Here is a 12,635-nt window from a genome sequence, read left to right on the forward strand (position 1 = left end):
AGCGAGACTTACATCTAGGCCAATTAGCATTAGAAGGAATACGTCTGCATACTTCGTTAAAGTGGCATGGGCCAGCCCTCCCCCCCTCCCTACTTCGTATCATATAAGTCTGACAAACACAGTGAACCAACAAAGAAGAAAACAGAGTTTCTTCCAGGCATCTCTTCGAAAAAATTTTACCGCCCCCCCCCCCCGAACGAAATGAAATTTATATAATTTATATAGAAAATATATACTTTTAACAGTGTCCGCCCCCCCCCCCCCCTCCTTCGGGCCTTGCTATTAATGGCCTGATGAAATAGAGAAAGAGACCACCTGTTTATTGGGACCGAGACACATGGTTCGTGTGGTCAGCTGTATTCCCTTTCCATTACGTGAGTCAGGTCAGCTCTGGGTGGATTCATTATACGCTCTACGTAATCAAGCCTGTAATGCAACGCTTCTTTGAATTGGTTGGACCCTCAACCTTTCCCGTTATCACAAAATTCTGGTACACAATTTTTTTTAAAATTTTAATGTGGAAGAGTGGCAAGGAAGGGTTCCAGCCACATTTTGTATTAGTCTAAATAAAAAAGCGTGACCGCAGTCAGAGGCGTAGCGACCCTTCCCGGCGCCCGGGGACGATTTGCACCCCCCCTCAAGCTTTCAATTTATTTTTCCAACCCATTTTGGCGCCCCCTAAGGTCGGCGCCCGGGGACATATGTCCCCCCCCCCCGCTACGCCTCTGACCGTAGTAAACAAAAATTTGAAACTGAATTTTTTTTTTCATTTTACCTTACACATTTCGAGGTACATTTTAATACTAATAATACTGTCGTTCAACCAATATTTATGTAAACCCTGGTAATGAATAAATACCTTTAAATATGTGTAGGTCTGTTACAAAAATTGCCGTGAATTTTTAGAGAACAATTAGGTATTTTGTGAGTAGAATTTATATAGAAAATATAAACTTATACCAGTGTCACACCCCCAGAGGCGTAGCGACCCTTCACGGCGCCCGGGGACAAACTTTCGATTTGCACCCCCCCCCCAAACTTTCATATGTCCCCCCCCCCCCGCCCGCTCCCTCGCTACAACTCTGCACACACCCCCCCCCCTTCCCCGGTGAAAAAAAAAGTCTTAAAGACTTGAACATCAAAGCCAGACTATTAAAGAAAAGGATAAGGGTAAAGGGTTAATTGGAAATAGGGGCTTCAGTTTTGAGTGTGTGAGTGGAGGGGAGGAGGGGGGGTACATATTTATCACACTGGGTAGGCTAGTACAAGGCATGAGTGCTAACCTGAAAGTTTCGCGTTCGGATCCTAGGTTCTGTTGGGTATGCTTACATAACTGTTGTTGGAGAAAGTAAAGGCTGCAGGGCATAGAAAAAGTCATCACATTATCCACATAATCTGTAGCAGTGCACACTATTTTGCTTGTCCGAAAGGGTACTTTTACTTTTTAATAATAAAGTGTAAAAATAGTCATATTCATCTCTTCATTCACTGAAGTATCTTATATTTTAGTATGGGCTAAGCTTGTATAAAATTTTACAAGCCCCCCCCCCCCCCCCAAATTCAATACCAGGAGTTTTAAAAAAAACAGCATCATCATTCATTTCATAGTTTATTGCCTTTTACATTTCATTTTCACTGAGTTAAATATCTTACTTTAAAAATCAATTGCAATTTTATGCAAACATTAGGCCTGGGATACATAAAATATGGACATTAACATAAAATATGGACATTAACACCATGACAATTTTTTTTATATAAGTTGATCTGGTGGAAAAGAGCCAGTTTAACCAACAAATATCAGTAATTGATACAGCAGACTTTCAACATACACATATTTAGGGAAATAATGGCAGACTTTCAACATACACATATTTAGGCATATAATGGCAGACATCCCACATACACATATTTGAGCAGATAATAGCAGATAATAGCAGACTAACAAAACACATTGTTAATGCCTCCAGCCAACTTCATGCCCATCTATCATTTGAGGCTCTAAAAACCCCCTAAAACTTTTTCCATCAGCAGACCACCGTAAGCCATAGCCATGCTCCTGCCTGGCTTCTATAATAAACACATCATGAGGCAGCCAATGTATATTTATCCACACTGCGTTATCAAGTATTTTATTCATCAATGTCAGAGAATGTGCATTTTTTTCAGACTCCGTACCAGTACAATTGCCCCACCAGGATTCAGACTGATCTCTGTGATAATGTTTTGCTAGTGCTCTAGCCCCTACCCACAGTTCACTATTGGCAGAATGTTTGGCTGTGAACGATTCCAGCAACATTTTTCGAGATGGGGGTAGTAAATCTTTGGTTCCTACTGTTTTTCTTACTCCGAGAAGATCTAAAATCCCCCTGAGCCCTAAAAGAACAAGTACTTCACGCACTCTGTATTTGATCTCATCATCTGTCCACAGAGTCCAGAGAGTCTCTAAGCCTTCCAGTAAAGGGGTGATAGATTTTATTGTAGCTGCCCGTAACTCTTTGTAACTCTTTTCATCCAGCAGGTCAAAGCTAATTAATTTAAAGTGTAAAGCATCATTATAATTAGCAATAATTAAGATCAGATACAAGTTATGAAAGAACATACTTTTGCAATTAAATAGAAACTTTAAAAATTTGTACCTAGGGAGATCCAACACGGGACAATGCTTTTCTGAGAGCCATAAGGTCAACATATTTGCAATTTCGCGGTACAAGGGGTAAGTTGGGTAGCCAATTATTGAGTTTCTGGGCACTTTTTCATCACTATCTTCTTTCAGTAGTATCGTCAACTCATCTTGTGTTAAAAAAGAATCACTTCTTTCCATCTCATCCTCAAAAACCTTGAATGAAACATCAAAATTTACTTTTTTTTAAAATAAATAATAGTTGGTATTAACGCAAGTTAAAAATACACTTTACATTGTCATTATAGTATATGATAAATAGGCCTATTAATAAATATTAAATAAATCATGCATGTTAAATTATAACATAAACTTACTTTTTTCACATACTCATCCATTTTAAAAGTTCCTCCTAAATTTGGCATGATGAAAAAAATGGGCTATGGAAAAATGAAAAAAAGTGATATTAGGCCTAATGGTTGTTTTAAAATTATGAAAATTTTATTCTTTCTGGTTTTATATAAAAGATGAAATTGACTTTTGTTGACATTATTCATTAAGAAATCAAAATTCAATTTGCTACTAATAATAGAAGTGGAATGCAGGCACTCAGGTTACACTCATACACTGCTGACACTCACTCACTGACAGTGAGATAGGCCTATTTATTCAGGGCCGGCGCTATTAGGGGGGTTGCCTAGGGCGCTATCCATAGCCATAGAAGGGCGCAAAAAATGTGTAATCTGATTAGTAAAAAGTACATAATATAATAGGCCTATATATAATAGGGGGGGGGGGGCGGGGCTGAAAAGGAAATTGCTGGGGACGATCTGTCCGGGATTCAAAGGGTCGATTCTAAATATCACTTATGCCTGTGTATTGTGTATTAATTGTATTTTTATACTATTACTAATACTATTATACTGTAGGCCTAATTAGTAACTAATTACTAATAAAGTTGAATATTCACGAATAATATTTAGTTAGCCTAATAGGTAATCTATCGTTTTGGGTACGTAAAATCGCCCGCGACTAGTAATGTGAAAAACAGGTGACTCCTTACATTTTAATAATTATTTCACATTTTGAGGAGGATTTATGTTTTGAAAAATACAAAAATGTTTCCTTGTTTCATTTATGTACCTGTTTTTAAACAAGTGAATTAAAACTTTTCAGTAATAAATGAACACCAGCGATGTTTCCAACAGATGCAACCATGCTCATTTACTATAGCAGCCATCTTGTTAAAGTTTTATTTTTATAGACTGATAGCGCGAGATTCAGGCGGAAGTCACTCTATTTTACAAATGGCTGCTGTTTATATAGCAAATCTTGCTTGCAGACACTGCTGTTTAAAGTTAATTTCTGGCCTATATTGATATATTTAGCCATTGATTTAGGTTTATTATTCATTTATCTATAATATTTGACACAAACATATCACAATATACTTCTTTTACAGCCTTGACAATGAGGTAACGTTTTCGTACATTAATAGCCGCGGGCGATTTTACGTACCCAAAACGATAGATTACCGCCTATAATTAATATAATACAATACTTTAACTTTTTAATAATACAATTTTATTCATTGAAACACTTCTTCTGTTGAATGTTTATGTAACCGTACTTAATTTTGGTCGTAGAATCTAGATCTAGATCTATTACTTTCTCGTCATATCCAATCCTAATCTGTAAATCTAGATCCAGCTATATATTCTATTTGACTCTAGATTAACTACTAGTACTTAGATCTACATCTTGTGGTTTATTTACGGTAACTACCGTTACTTCCGGTGGTCGATGGAGAAACTTCAGCCCCTCTCAAAAATTAAATGGTTTATTAATTTAAATATTTTTAAAATAATTAAATTCGGCGTAATTAAAATATTGTGGTTATGTGACTATACTTAGATTGGATGTATAAGGTTTTACCGAAATTTTTAGTATTTTCGTTAAATAAAAATATGATAAAAACACCAAAAAACAATTTGGTTGTTTTCATTTTTTTCACTGGTAAACACAAAAAATGGCAGAACTAAAGCATGTGGTTTAAAAGAAAAAAATTAATGTTACTTTAAAATAAATTGATGGAAAAAGTTTTGAGTACAAATTAGATCTTGATTTACTACCAAATGGGGGTTTCGGAATATCCATCACGGAGTTTTTGTACAGCCAATCAATGTTTATCTTATGAAAGCGAAACAATTACAGGTTAGGCGTCGTCCATAAATGACGTCACACTTATAGGGGGAGGGTACGTAATTTTGTGACGGTGTGTGATGGGGGAGGGGGGTGTTCGGGGGGGGGGGGGGGGTGGGAGGTGTTCAGGTGATGTAACGTCACACTTTTGCATTTATAAAAAGCAATGTTAGAAAACTAAATTAAGCCGTTATTTCGCGTTTTAGAAAACTGTTTTAATGAAATTGTAATAGGAATTGATTAAAATACTCTCATGTTGACAGAGTTTAGACAAGATTTTGGAAAAATATCGAATTTTAAGAAAAATTCAACTGCAATTTTGAAGGGAGTTGTAGGCTGAGGTGTGACGTCATTTTAGGGGGGGGGGGGCTGGCTTTTTGTGACGATGTGTGACGGAGGGGGGGGGGGGTCAAAATCGTCAAAAAAAGCGTGACGTCATTTATGGATAACCCCTTATAACTTATTAAACTTAGCCTACTAACTTAGGCTTGACGCAACTAAATTGTAATTAGAAATGTATTAATGTAGGTTAGCCTACCGTAGGTTGCCTTAAAGTACTTAAACTCATTAAACTAAAATGACGAACCCAACTCTTCCATTTAATTTTCGTGCATTTTAAAATGTCATATTGGTTAGGCCTACTAGATCTAAATTTTAATCCCATAGAAACTATCAATCTAGAGTAGTTAACATTAATTTTAAATAAAGATGTTCAATTTTACTTTAGGGTTCCAAAGGAATCCCTTACCATGTTAAATTATCAGTACTTTGTATTTGTAAGTGTCAGCACAACATGGATAGTTTTGGCAACTAGAAAATACTTTAAAAACAAAACAATAGGAGTAACAATAAGATGGAGGACGAAGCGCCTGTGATTTATGGTTTAGAATTTCAGGTAGATCTAGATTCTAGATATCTAGGTTATTGAATAACTTAATAAAAACCCAGATGAATCAAAGAATGAGGTCACTTAAATTTTACATGTCTTAGGATATTACTTGAATAAATTGTATTGAATCTAGACTAGATCTAGACTAGATTCTAGATCTGTCTCTAGATTCTAGATTCTAGATTCTCTAGATGCTAGAGCTAGTTCTGAGTTCAAAATTGTATGTGTAACAAAAAAAAAAAAAAACTCAACTTCCAACAACTCAGACAACTCAAGCTCATCAAACTGTGATTGTAAATTTTTACAGCTACACTAATAATAGTAAATACTACTGGAGAACTAGAATCCAGAGCTTACTACTTACTATTTTATATGTCATCATATGAACTGGAGGTAAACGTGAAGGTGAAGCGGGGAATAAAATACGCTAAAATGGAGTTTTACCCTAGGTAGAGCCTATGGCCTATCAACTATCATTGTCAAGAAAATTCTGAATCCCCTCCCCCCCCCCCCCCCCAAGTCAATCATATATTAAAATATTTATCATACCCTGGTTCAATATTAAATGAATACACACATTAATAAGCATGTGATCATGAGTGATACTTTTTGAACTTTGATAATTATAGTAGACGAGCCGGCCTGCGGCATAACATACGCCGCTATTTAGTTGTTTTTTCTACTTTTCAGTAATTCATAATTTGTGAATTCGACAGTACCAACGCTGACACTGAAAATATTTCTTTAAAACACTATAAGTAGCTCGTTAAGGACCATAACCCCCCTCCTTCCCCCCCCCCCCCAACGTTTAAAATAGTTTCAAACTAAATTATCTGCCCCTAATAGCCGTCACTAAACCAGACTCCACTAAGGTAAACATAGCGTGAACCACAGCTCACTAAGACCATGTAGGGGTGGGGGTGGTAGGGAGCGCGTTTACAGCTTGTTTTCTAGTGTCTCCCAGAAGAGAATTATATATATAGATTCTTAGTAATTCATCTACATTCTACATGTTTTATCTAGAACAGTGAACTATTATTTGATATATATAATTACATAGATCTAAGCCTATTATTTGATTTTTAAAGTGTTTTGTTCTAGCTGCCCATTGTTTTCAAAACTATACACAATCATTACAGGCACGGTCACTTTGTGCGCAAGAAGCTGAAACAGATAATATTCGCTTCCTAGTTGGAACTCAATCACTGAGAGCAGAAAATCAAGTTAGTTTTTATACAAATAAATTTAAACTAGTCGGTCAGTTTTTTAAATTAAAACCCTGTAGAAAATTTAGGAAGAAGTAAACAGATCACTTAATCTCTTTAATACTGACAATCGCTCAATGTATTAATGTTAGTTGTACTTCACAAACATTTTATTTTGAAAAGATTTTGATTATAATAGTTTTTTTCTTCAATTTATTTTCTTAATTAGTTAATTTATCAAAGTTTTGTATTGTGCTAGAAAAACAAAGACTATTGTGTTATTCTTATTCTAATTTTACAGAAAAAAAACCCCACACCTTTTCAATTTTTATTTCCATAATTAATTTTCTTAATTTAAAATTTCAGGTCCATTATATTGACTTTGATGATGAAAATAATGTGATAAATAAAACTATATTTCTACATAGAGAAGGAGAGATTTGGAATATAAGCTCTTCCACATTTGATGCTGGTCTCTTCTCTACCTGTTTTAATAAAAGTAATTTTAAATCCATTGTAATTGTTAATGATATTTCACTGTACAGTGGTAATATATAGGTTACTCTATACTTTATTTCAGTTTCATCACAAAACATGAAAGAAATAATTTAGTAATAACTAAATCAATATGTTAATTGTACTTACAGCGTCAGACACAAAATCAGAGCTAAAAGCAGCAGTGTGGCAAATCCCTAGCAATGCTGATCCATTTAACCCAGCGTCAGATGATTCTTCCAATTCTCACCCTCATCTCCAGCTCAAGTGTTACTTGTCACCAGATGAACACAGTGATGTTAAAAGGTATCCATTTTTTCATTTCCTCTGTCAAATTCAGATTTTGCTTTAAGCTCTGGATTCAGGTTATATTGTCAAATTGAGATCCAATGTTTCAATTGTTGGATTAAGGCTATTTTGTCATATTGAAATCCAAAAGATTCAAGTCATATTGTTTTTATTAATTGCAGTGTCCTATGGCAGCCTGCTGGAGACAGCCATTCTGTTATTGGCTTGTGTGAGGATAAAATTGTGTGCTGGGACTTAGATGTAGCTTCCTCCACAGCTAAAGTAAGCTCACATTACTTTATTTCCTCTTGTACTTCACAAGTATAAAAATTAAATTATAGTGATACTAATATTTAATAACTATATTCATTTTAGTTTAAGTCTGATAATTTAACTTTTAATTTCAAATGCCCATTGCCTTTTTTTCCATCCGACATTTCACATTCTTCCCTGAATTGTTTAATTGTTACACATTTGCACACCCATTGAAGCTTCACGTAGTTATATGGTCTAACATCAAACCCACCAGTGGCTTACAATAATGGCATAACTGTGTTGTTTTTGTTTGTCTAGATGACTAGCTCCACCAGCATTGAGGGAAGGTGCCAACATAAACTAACATCTGGGAGGTGGAACCCCCACCACAACTGCAATCAAATAGCCACTGCTAACGAGACCTCAATCAGAGGCTGGGATCTAAGAACAATGAGGTGAATACAAAACTTGATGTCCAGGGGCATGGTCTGCCTGGATTGTTTGTCAAGTTGGTGTGAGTAACACCCCTGGAGTTACTAAACTGCAACTTAGTATCGAGGAAGAATATTAAATAGCCACATTAAATTCAACTACATAATTTGCGGTGGTTTTTGTATTTTCAGTACACTATGATAGTTATGTTGTCATAAAGTGTTGTACATTCCCATGTTTTATTTACCAGCCAAGTGTATCACATAGAGTCTGCCCATGGTCAGCTAGTGAGGGACTTAGACTTCAACCCCAACAAACAGTACTACCTTGTCTCCTGTGGAGATGACTGCCGCGTCAAGTTCTGGGACACAAGAAAAGTTTCTGAGCCACTGAAAATACTTTCTGAACATTCACACTGGCAAGTTACTATTATTCAGCATTCTGATGCTGCTTGTTTTCATTGTGTTAAAGTATTTGCTGATTTTATATGATTGATATACTAAAGTTTAAATGTTGTTAAAAAGTAATTTATTAAAATAAGAAAAAAGTTTGTTTACATAAAAAATTTATTTGAATGATTTTGATGTTCTCAAAGTTAATTCATGTATTTTAAAATTTTTATTTTGAACTCTAGTTTGCCTAACCTTGCATTTAACAAATAGTTAGGTCATTCAGTTTTTTTTAAACACTATAGGGCTTGGTCAGTTCGCTACAACCACTTCCATGATCAGCTAGTCTTGACCTCCAGCAGTGACAGTCGGGTCATCTTAAACAGCGTGGTGTCCTTGTCATCTGAACCTTATGGTCACTTGGTAGAGAAGGATGATGAGGCTGACACAGACAGCTTGCACGAAGGGTGACTATTTTCAGTTTCATTCTGCCATTATTAGGTATAAAATGAGATTTTAAAATTTATGGAGGATGGAAGCAAGGTTGTTTTTGTTATTGTTTTTTTTTTTTTTTTTTTTTTTTTTGCAAGTATTGTTAGCCTAAACCCTGACCTGATGTAATTCCTGATTCTTAACATAAAAACTTAAACTGTGTGTGAGATATAGTTATTTACATAAAAGAATTAAATACGAAATTGTTAGATTTCATCATAATGCTATTTTATTCTAAAATTATATCTTAAAGTGAAAATCAATTAAAGTTTTATTCTGATTTGTAATTATCTGATTTTTTGATCAGACATGAAGATCCACCAAAAGATGGAGTAATAGCCACATATGAAGAGCATGAAGATAGTGTGTATGCAGTAGACTGGTCAAGTGCTGATCCCTGGACGTTTGCTTCCCTCAGCTATGATGGACGTCTAGTCATCAACCGAGTCCCACGCTCAGAAAAATACAAAATACTTTTGTGATATTTTCCCCTTAACTTTACAGACTATTTAAGTTATTGATTTTGACATTAAAAATGATGTAATTGATATTCATTCTATGGCTTCCCTTGAAATTTGGAAGATGAAAACGACTGGTTGAAAAAACTTATTGAACAAGCAGTAGGGATTTTTTATCTAAAGTTATTTCCTTGGTGGTCAACCTAATTAAGTTACCAAATTAAATCTCATTTATGTAATGGCATTCCAGATTACATTTATGTAATTGCTGTTTACACGTGCAATAGTGGACATTGCTTCATTTGTTTCAGGTATATTAAACAGCCAATATTTGTTGATAAATTGTCATTTATTTTCATCTTTGAGCGTTATTATAAAATGAATGCAAGTGTTAATTATGTTTCAAATGTTTTTTTTTTAAATAATTTCTTAATGTTTTACCCAGTCAAGACTGTTTTTTTACAACTATCTTTAAAAAGAAAAAGGAAAAACAACAGATAATGAAAAGGCTGCAGGAATGATTTTAATTTGGACAAGCCAAGGAGGTGAAGGGTAGGGTGGTATCGCACACCAAAAATAGAAAAGAATGGTTAAAAAGTTTAAATTATACAACAATTTCTTGAAAATTAACATGCAAGAATTTTAATACAATATGCAGTTTCTTTATACAGTAAATTTAAATATACATATATATATATATATATAATTAATTATGTTTTATGTAGCAGTACATATATTAAAAGGGTTGACAACAAAACAAATGTATTTACCAGAAACCATAAGTGATTTTTATGAGAAAATATTGTATAGTGGCAAAAATACCTGAATTTGTGAGCAGAATATAGAGTTGTCTTTGCTAAAATACTTGTCATAACTATTCCCTACAAATTGTTTCTAAAAATAGCTTAATCTTCACATTTAATATAATAAAAAATATTCGGCCTACTATTTATTAAAATTATACTTTGAACACTTATTTTCACACAAAAATCTTCTCTATACTAAATAATATAGTAAAATTTTTGTAAATCAACTGAATGGCCATGGGATTTCTCAGTTAATTTAGTAATTAATAATAATAAACTAGTTTACTAATTTGCCATGGGAGGAAAATTAACATGTGCAGCATTACCAATTATTTATAGCTGAGTTAAAAGTTTCAAGTAAAATAGTTTTACTGAAATCTTTGTGTATAGGTTCTTTTTTCAATGTTTTTTTAGAATACACAGAATTAAAAAAAAAAAAATAACACTTACATAAAAATTAGAATTGTTTGAAACAGTGCCCCAAAAATATTTGATCACTACACTGTATAAAGCACTGATGTAGTATTCCAGGCACTGCTTTAGAGACACTCCAAGTGACAAAACACAACTGAAATTGTATGATGTAAAATCTTCCATTTTGACTCTAATATTAAGATGATATATTTTGATTTATCAAAGGAACAATAATAGTAGCGGGTTAAAAGGAAACAGAATTAATAAAGCATTTGTAGGGTAGGTGATGAATATTGCATTTTACATAATTTTAAGGATTATAACGCCATTATAGTTGTACTAATATGTTTAGAATTCTTTATTTAAATACTGGAAAGGTCTATTAATCCTCAAGGTATTAATGAGGTTTATTCGTAATTATATCTTTAAGTTGTCATAATACTTCACACATTATAGTTTAGGCTTATCTAATATTTATAAAAGATGAATTAGATCTTTAAGAAATTAAAATTTTAGTTGGATGAAAATTAATTAAGTACAAAAAATATGTGTCAGGATTTTAATATTGTCTAAGCTAAATCAAAGTCGAGGTTAATTTCAGACTAATCCTTCAGCAATTACGTTTGAGAGAGGGTTATCTCTCTTTTGGTTGGACTAATCATTGAGTTATCTCTCTTTGTAATCACTGTCAGTCTATAATATTTTAATATCGGTAAAAAAAAATAGTAGATATTTCGGAGATAAACGTGCAAAATAGTTTCAGTCATTTGCATAGGAAAACTTAAAAATTGTATTCCTTTTGAAACATATTGGTTTATAACTAAATACAAACATGATCTGAATTCAAAATTATAATAACATTAAAAACAAAAAAAAACATAGTCAACAAATTTATAGGCCTATATAAATATATGTTGCCTAACAATAAAAATAGGCCTACTATTCGTAAATTAAAATCCATCTTTCGTTGTTCAAGCCTAGATCTATAATTTTATATACACCTAGTTGTGCTATATACGTTTTGAAATGTTATTTCATTTAAATTTTCTATTCTTTTCGCAATAATACTTTTTCTATAAAATTAAACCATTGTAGCAACATTCTAAATAAAACAAACACTCCCATTTCGGTTTTAATTAAAAGAAACAAACAATTCAGATTTATTTTTTAAAAATAAAATTAAGATTGATAATTGGATTTCATTTTTACTTTTAATTTAATTATAATAAAAAAAAACACGCATATTTTTTTATTATAAACACTAAATCGCCTGCCAAGGAATCGCCCTCTCACGCCGAGACTTTCGTTTTCTCTGCATTTTAGAATATTTTGTTTTGTTTCGTTAGATTTATGTATAAATTCAAAAAATAAAAATTAGGTTTAGTTTTCGTTTGTGCAATCATTCTCTCATTTTTAAGTGGGGGCGGATTTGCGAATGCTACTCCTGCTGGCTTCAATATAAAAAAAAAATCTTTGGTAATAATGTTTATGTAAATTGCGAAATCTTAAATTGCTGCCAACGTCTGTTTCATCAGAGACCGCTCTCCATCCCCACCCCCTACGCCCATCCGCATACCCCCACCCCATCGACAGGCGTGATATGTCAACTGGAAAACAATACTCCTTTATGAAACCATAAGCCATTGTATTCTCTCAAAGTCATTTGTTATTTTCTTTTTCGTTTTTA

The 12,635-nt window shown here is 33.5% G+C and overlaps 2 protein-coding genes across 3 annotated transcripts; one reads left to right on the plus strand and one right to left on the minus strand.

Moving 5' to 3' along the window:
- Nucleotides 1-1,604: 1,604 nt before the first annotated feature.
- LOC131946205 (uncharacterized) lies at nt 1,605-4,341 on the minus strand. 2 transcript variants are annotated; one of them, XM_059306862.1, is made up of 4 exons: nt 4,254-4,341; nt 3,001-3,063; nt 2,640-2,839; nt 1,605-2,528 (listed from the first exon to the last, which is right to left on the minus strand). In XM_059306862.1, the coding sequence occupies exons 2-4, from the start codon at nt 3,046-3,048 to the stop codon at nt 1,958-1,960; spliced, it is 819 nt and encodes a 272-aa protein (XP_059162845.1). In that variant the 5' UTR covers nt 3,049-3,063; nt 4,254-4,341; the 3' UTR covers nt 1,605-1,957. The 2 variants fall into 2 exon arrangements, with proteins under 2 accessions (XP_059162845.1, XP_059162846.1); XM_059306863.1 differs by having other exon boundaries at nt 4,214-4,298.
- Nucleotides 4,342-5,618: 1,277 nt separating this feature from the next.
- Nucleotides 5,619-10,070, plus strand: LOC131946241 (EARP-interacting protein homolog). The gene is made up of 9 exons (XM_059306926.1): nt 5,619-5,720; nt 6,854-6,937; nt 7,286-7,418; nt 7,567-7,720; nt 7,885-7,984; nt 8,276-8,412; nt 8,640-8,807; nt 9,084-9,245; nt 9,578-10,070. Exons 1-9 carry the CDS (start codon nt 5,679-5,681, stop codon nt 9,750-9,752), a joined length of 1,155 nt encoding a protein of 384 aa, XP_059162909.1. The 5' UTR covers nt 5,619-5,678; the 3' UTR covers nt 9,753-10,070.
- Nucleotides 10,071-12,635: the final 2,565 nt, after the last annotated feature.

The sequence above is a fragment of the Physella acuta genome, unplaced genomic scaffold (genome assembly GCF_028476545.2).
Source record: "Physella acuta isolate Inbredline_101_S28 unplaced genomic scaffold, ASM2847654v3 ptg000548l, whole genome shotgun sequence".
Lineage (NCBI taxonomy): Eukaryota > Metazoa > Mollusca > Gastropoda > Physidae > Physella > Physella acuta.

What these genes read in the sequence shown, in the direction of transcription:
- LOC131946241 (XM_059306926.1), top strand. Translation starts at nt 5,679, where the DNA reads ATGGAGGACGAAGCGCCTGTGATTTATGGTTTAGAATTTCAG. An exon ending in CTCTACCTGTTTTAATAAAA is followed by an intron (nt 7,419 to 7,566) that starts GTAATTTTAAAT and finishes TTGTACTTACAG; the next exon opens with CGTCAGACACAAAATCAGAG. An exon ending in ACAGACAGCTTGCACGAAGG is followed by an intron (nt 9,246 to 9,577) that starts GTGACTATTTTC and finishes TTTTTTGATCAG; the next exon opens with ACATGAAGATCCACCAAAAG.
- LOC131946205 (XM_059306862.1), bottom strand. Translation starts at nt 3,048, where the DNA reads ATGCCAAATTTAGGAGGAACTTTTAAAATGGATGAGTATGTGAAAAAA. An exon ending in TGGATGAGTATGTGAAAAAA is followed by an intron (nt 2,840 to 3,000) that starts GTAAGTTTATGT and finishes GTTTCATTCAAG; the next exon opens with GTTTTTGAGGATGAGATGGA. An exon ending in CCCGTGTTGGATCTCCCTAG is followed by an intron (nt 2,529 to 2,639) that starts GTACAAATTTTT and finishes TAAATTAATTAG; the next exon opens with CTTTGACCTGCTGGATGAAA.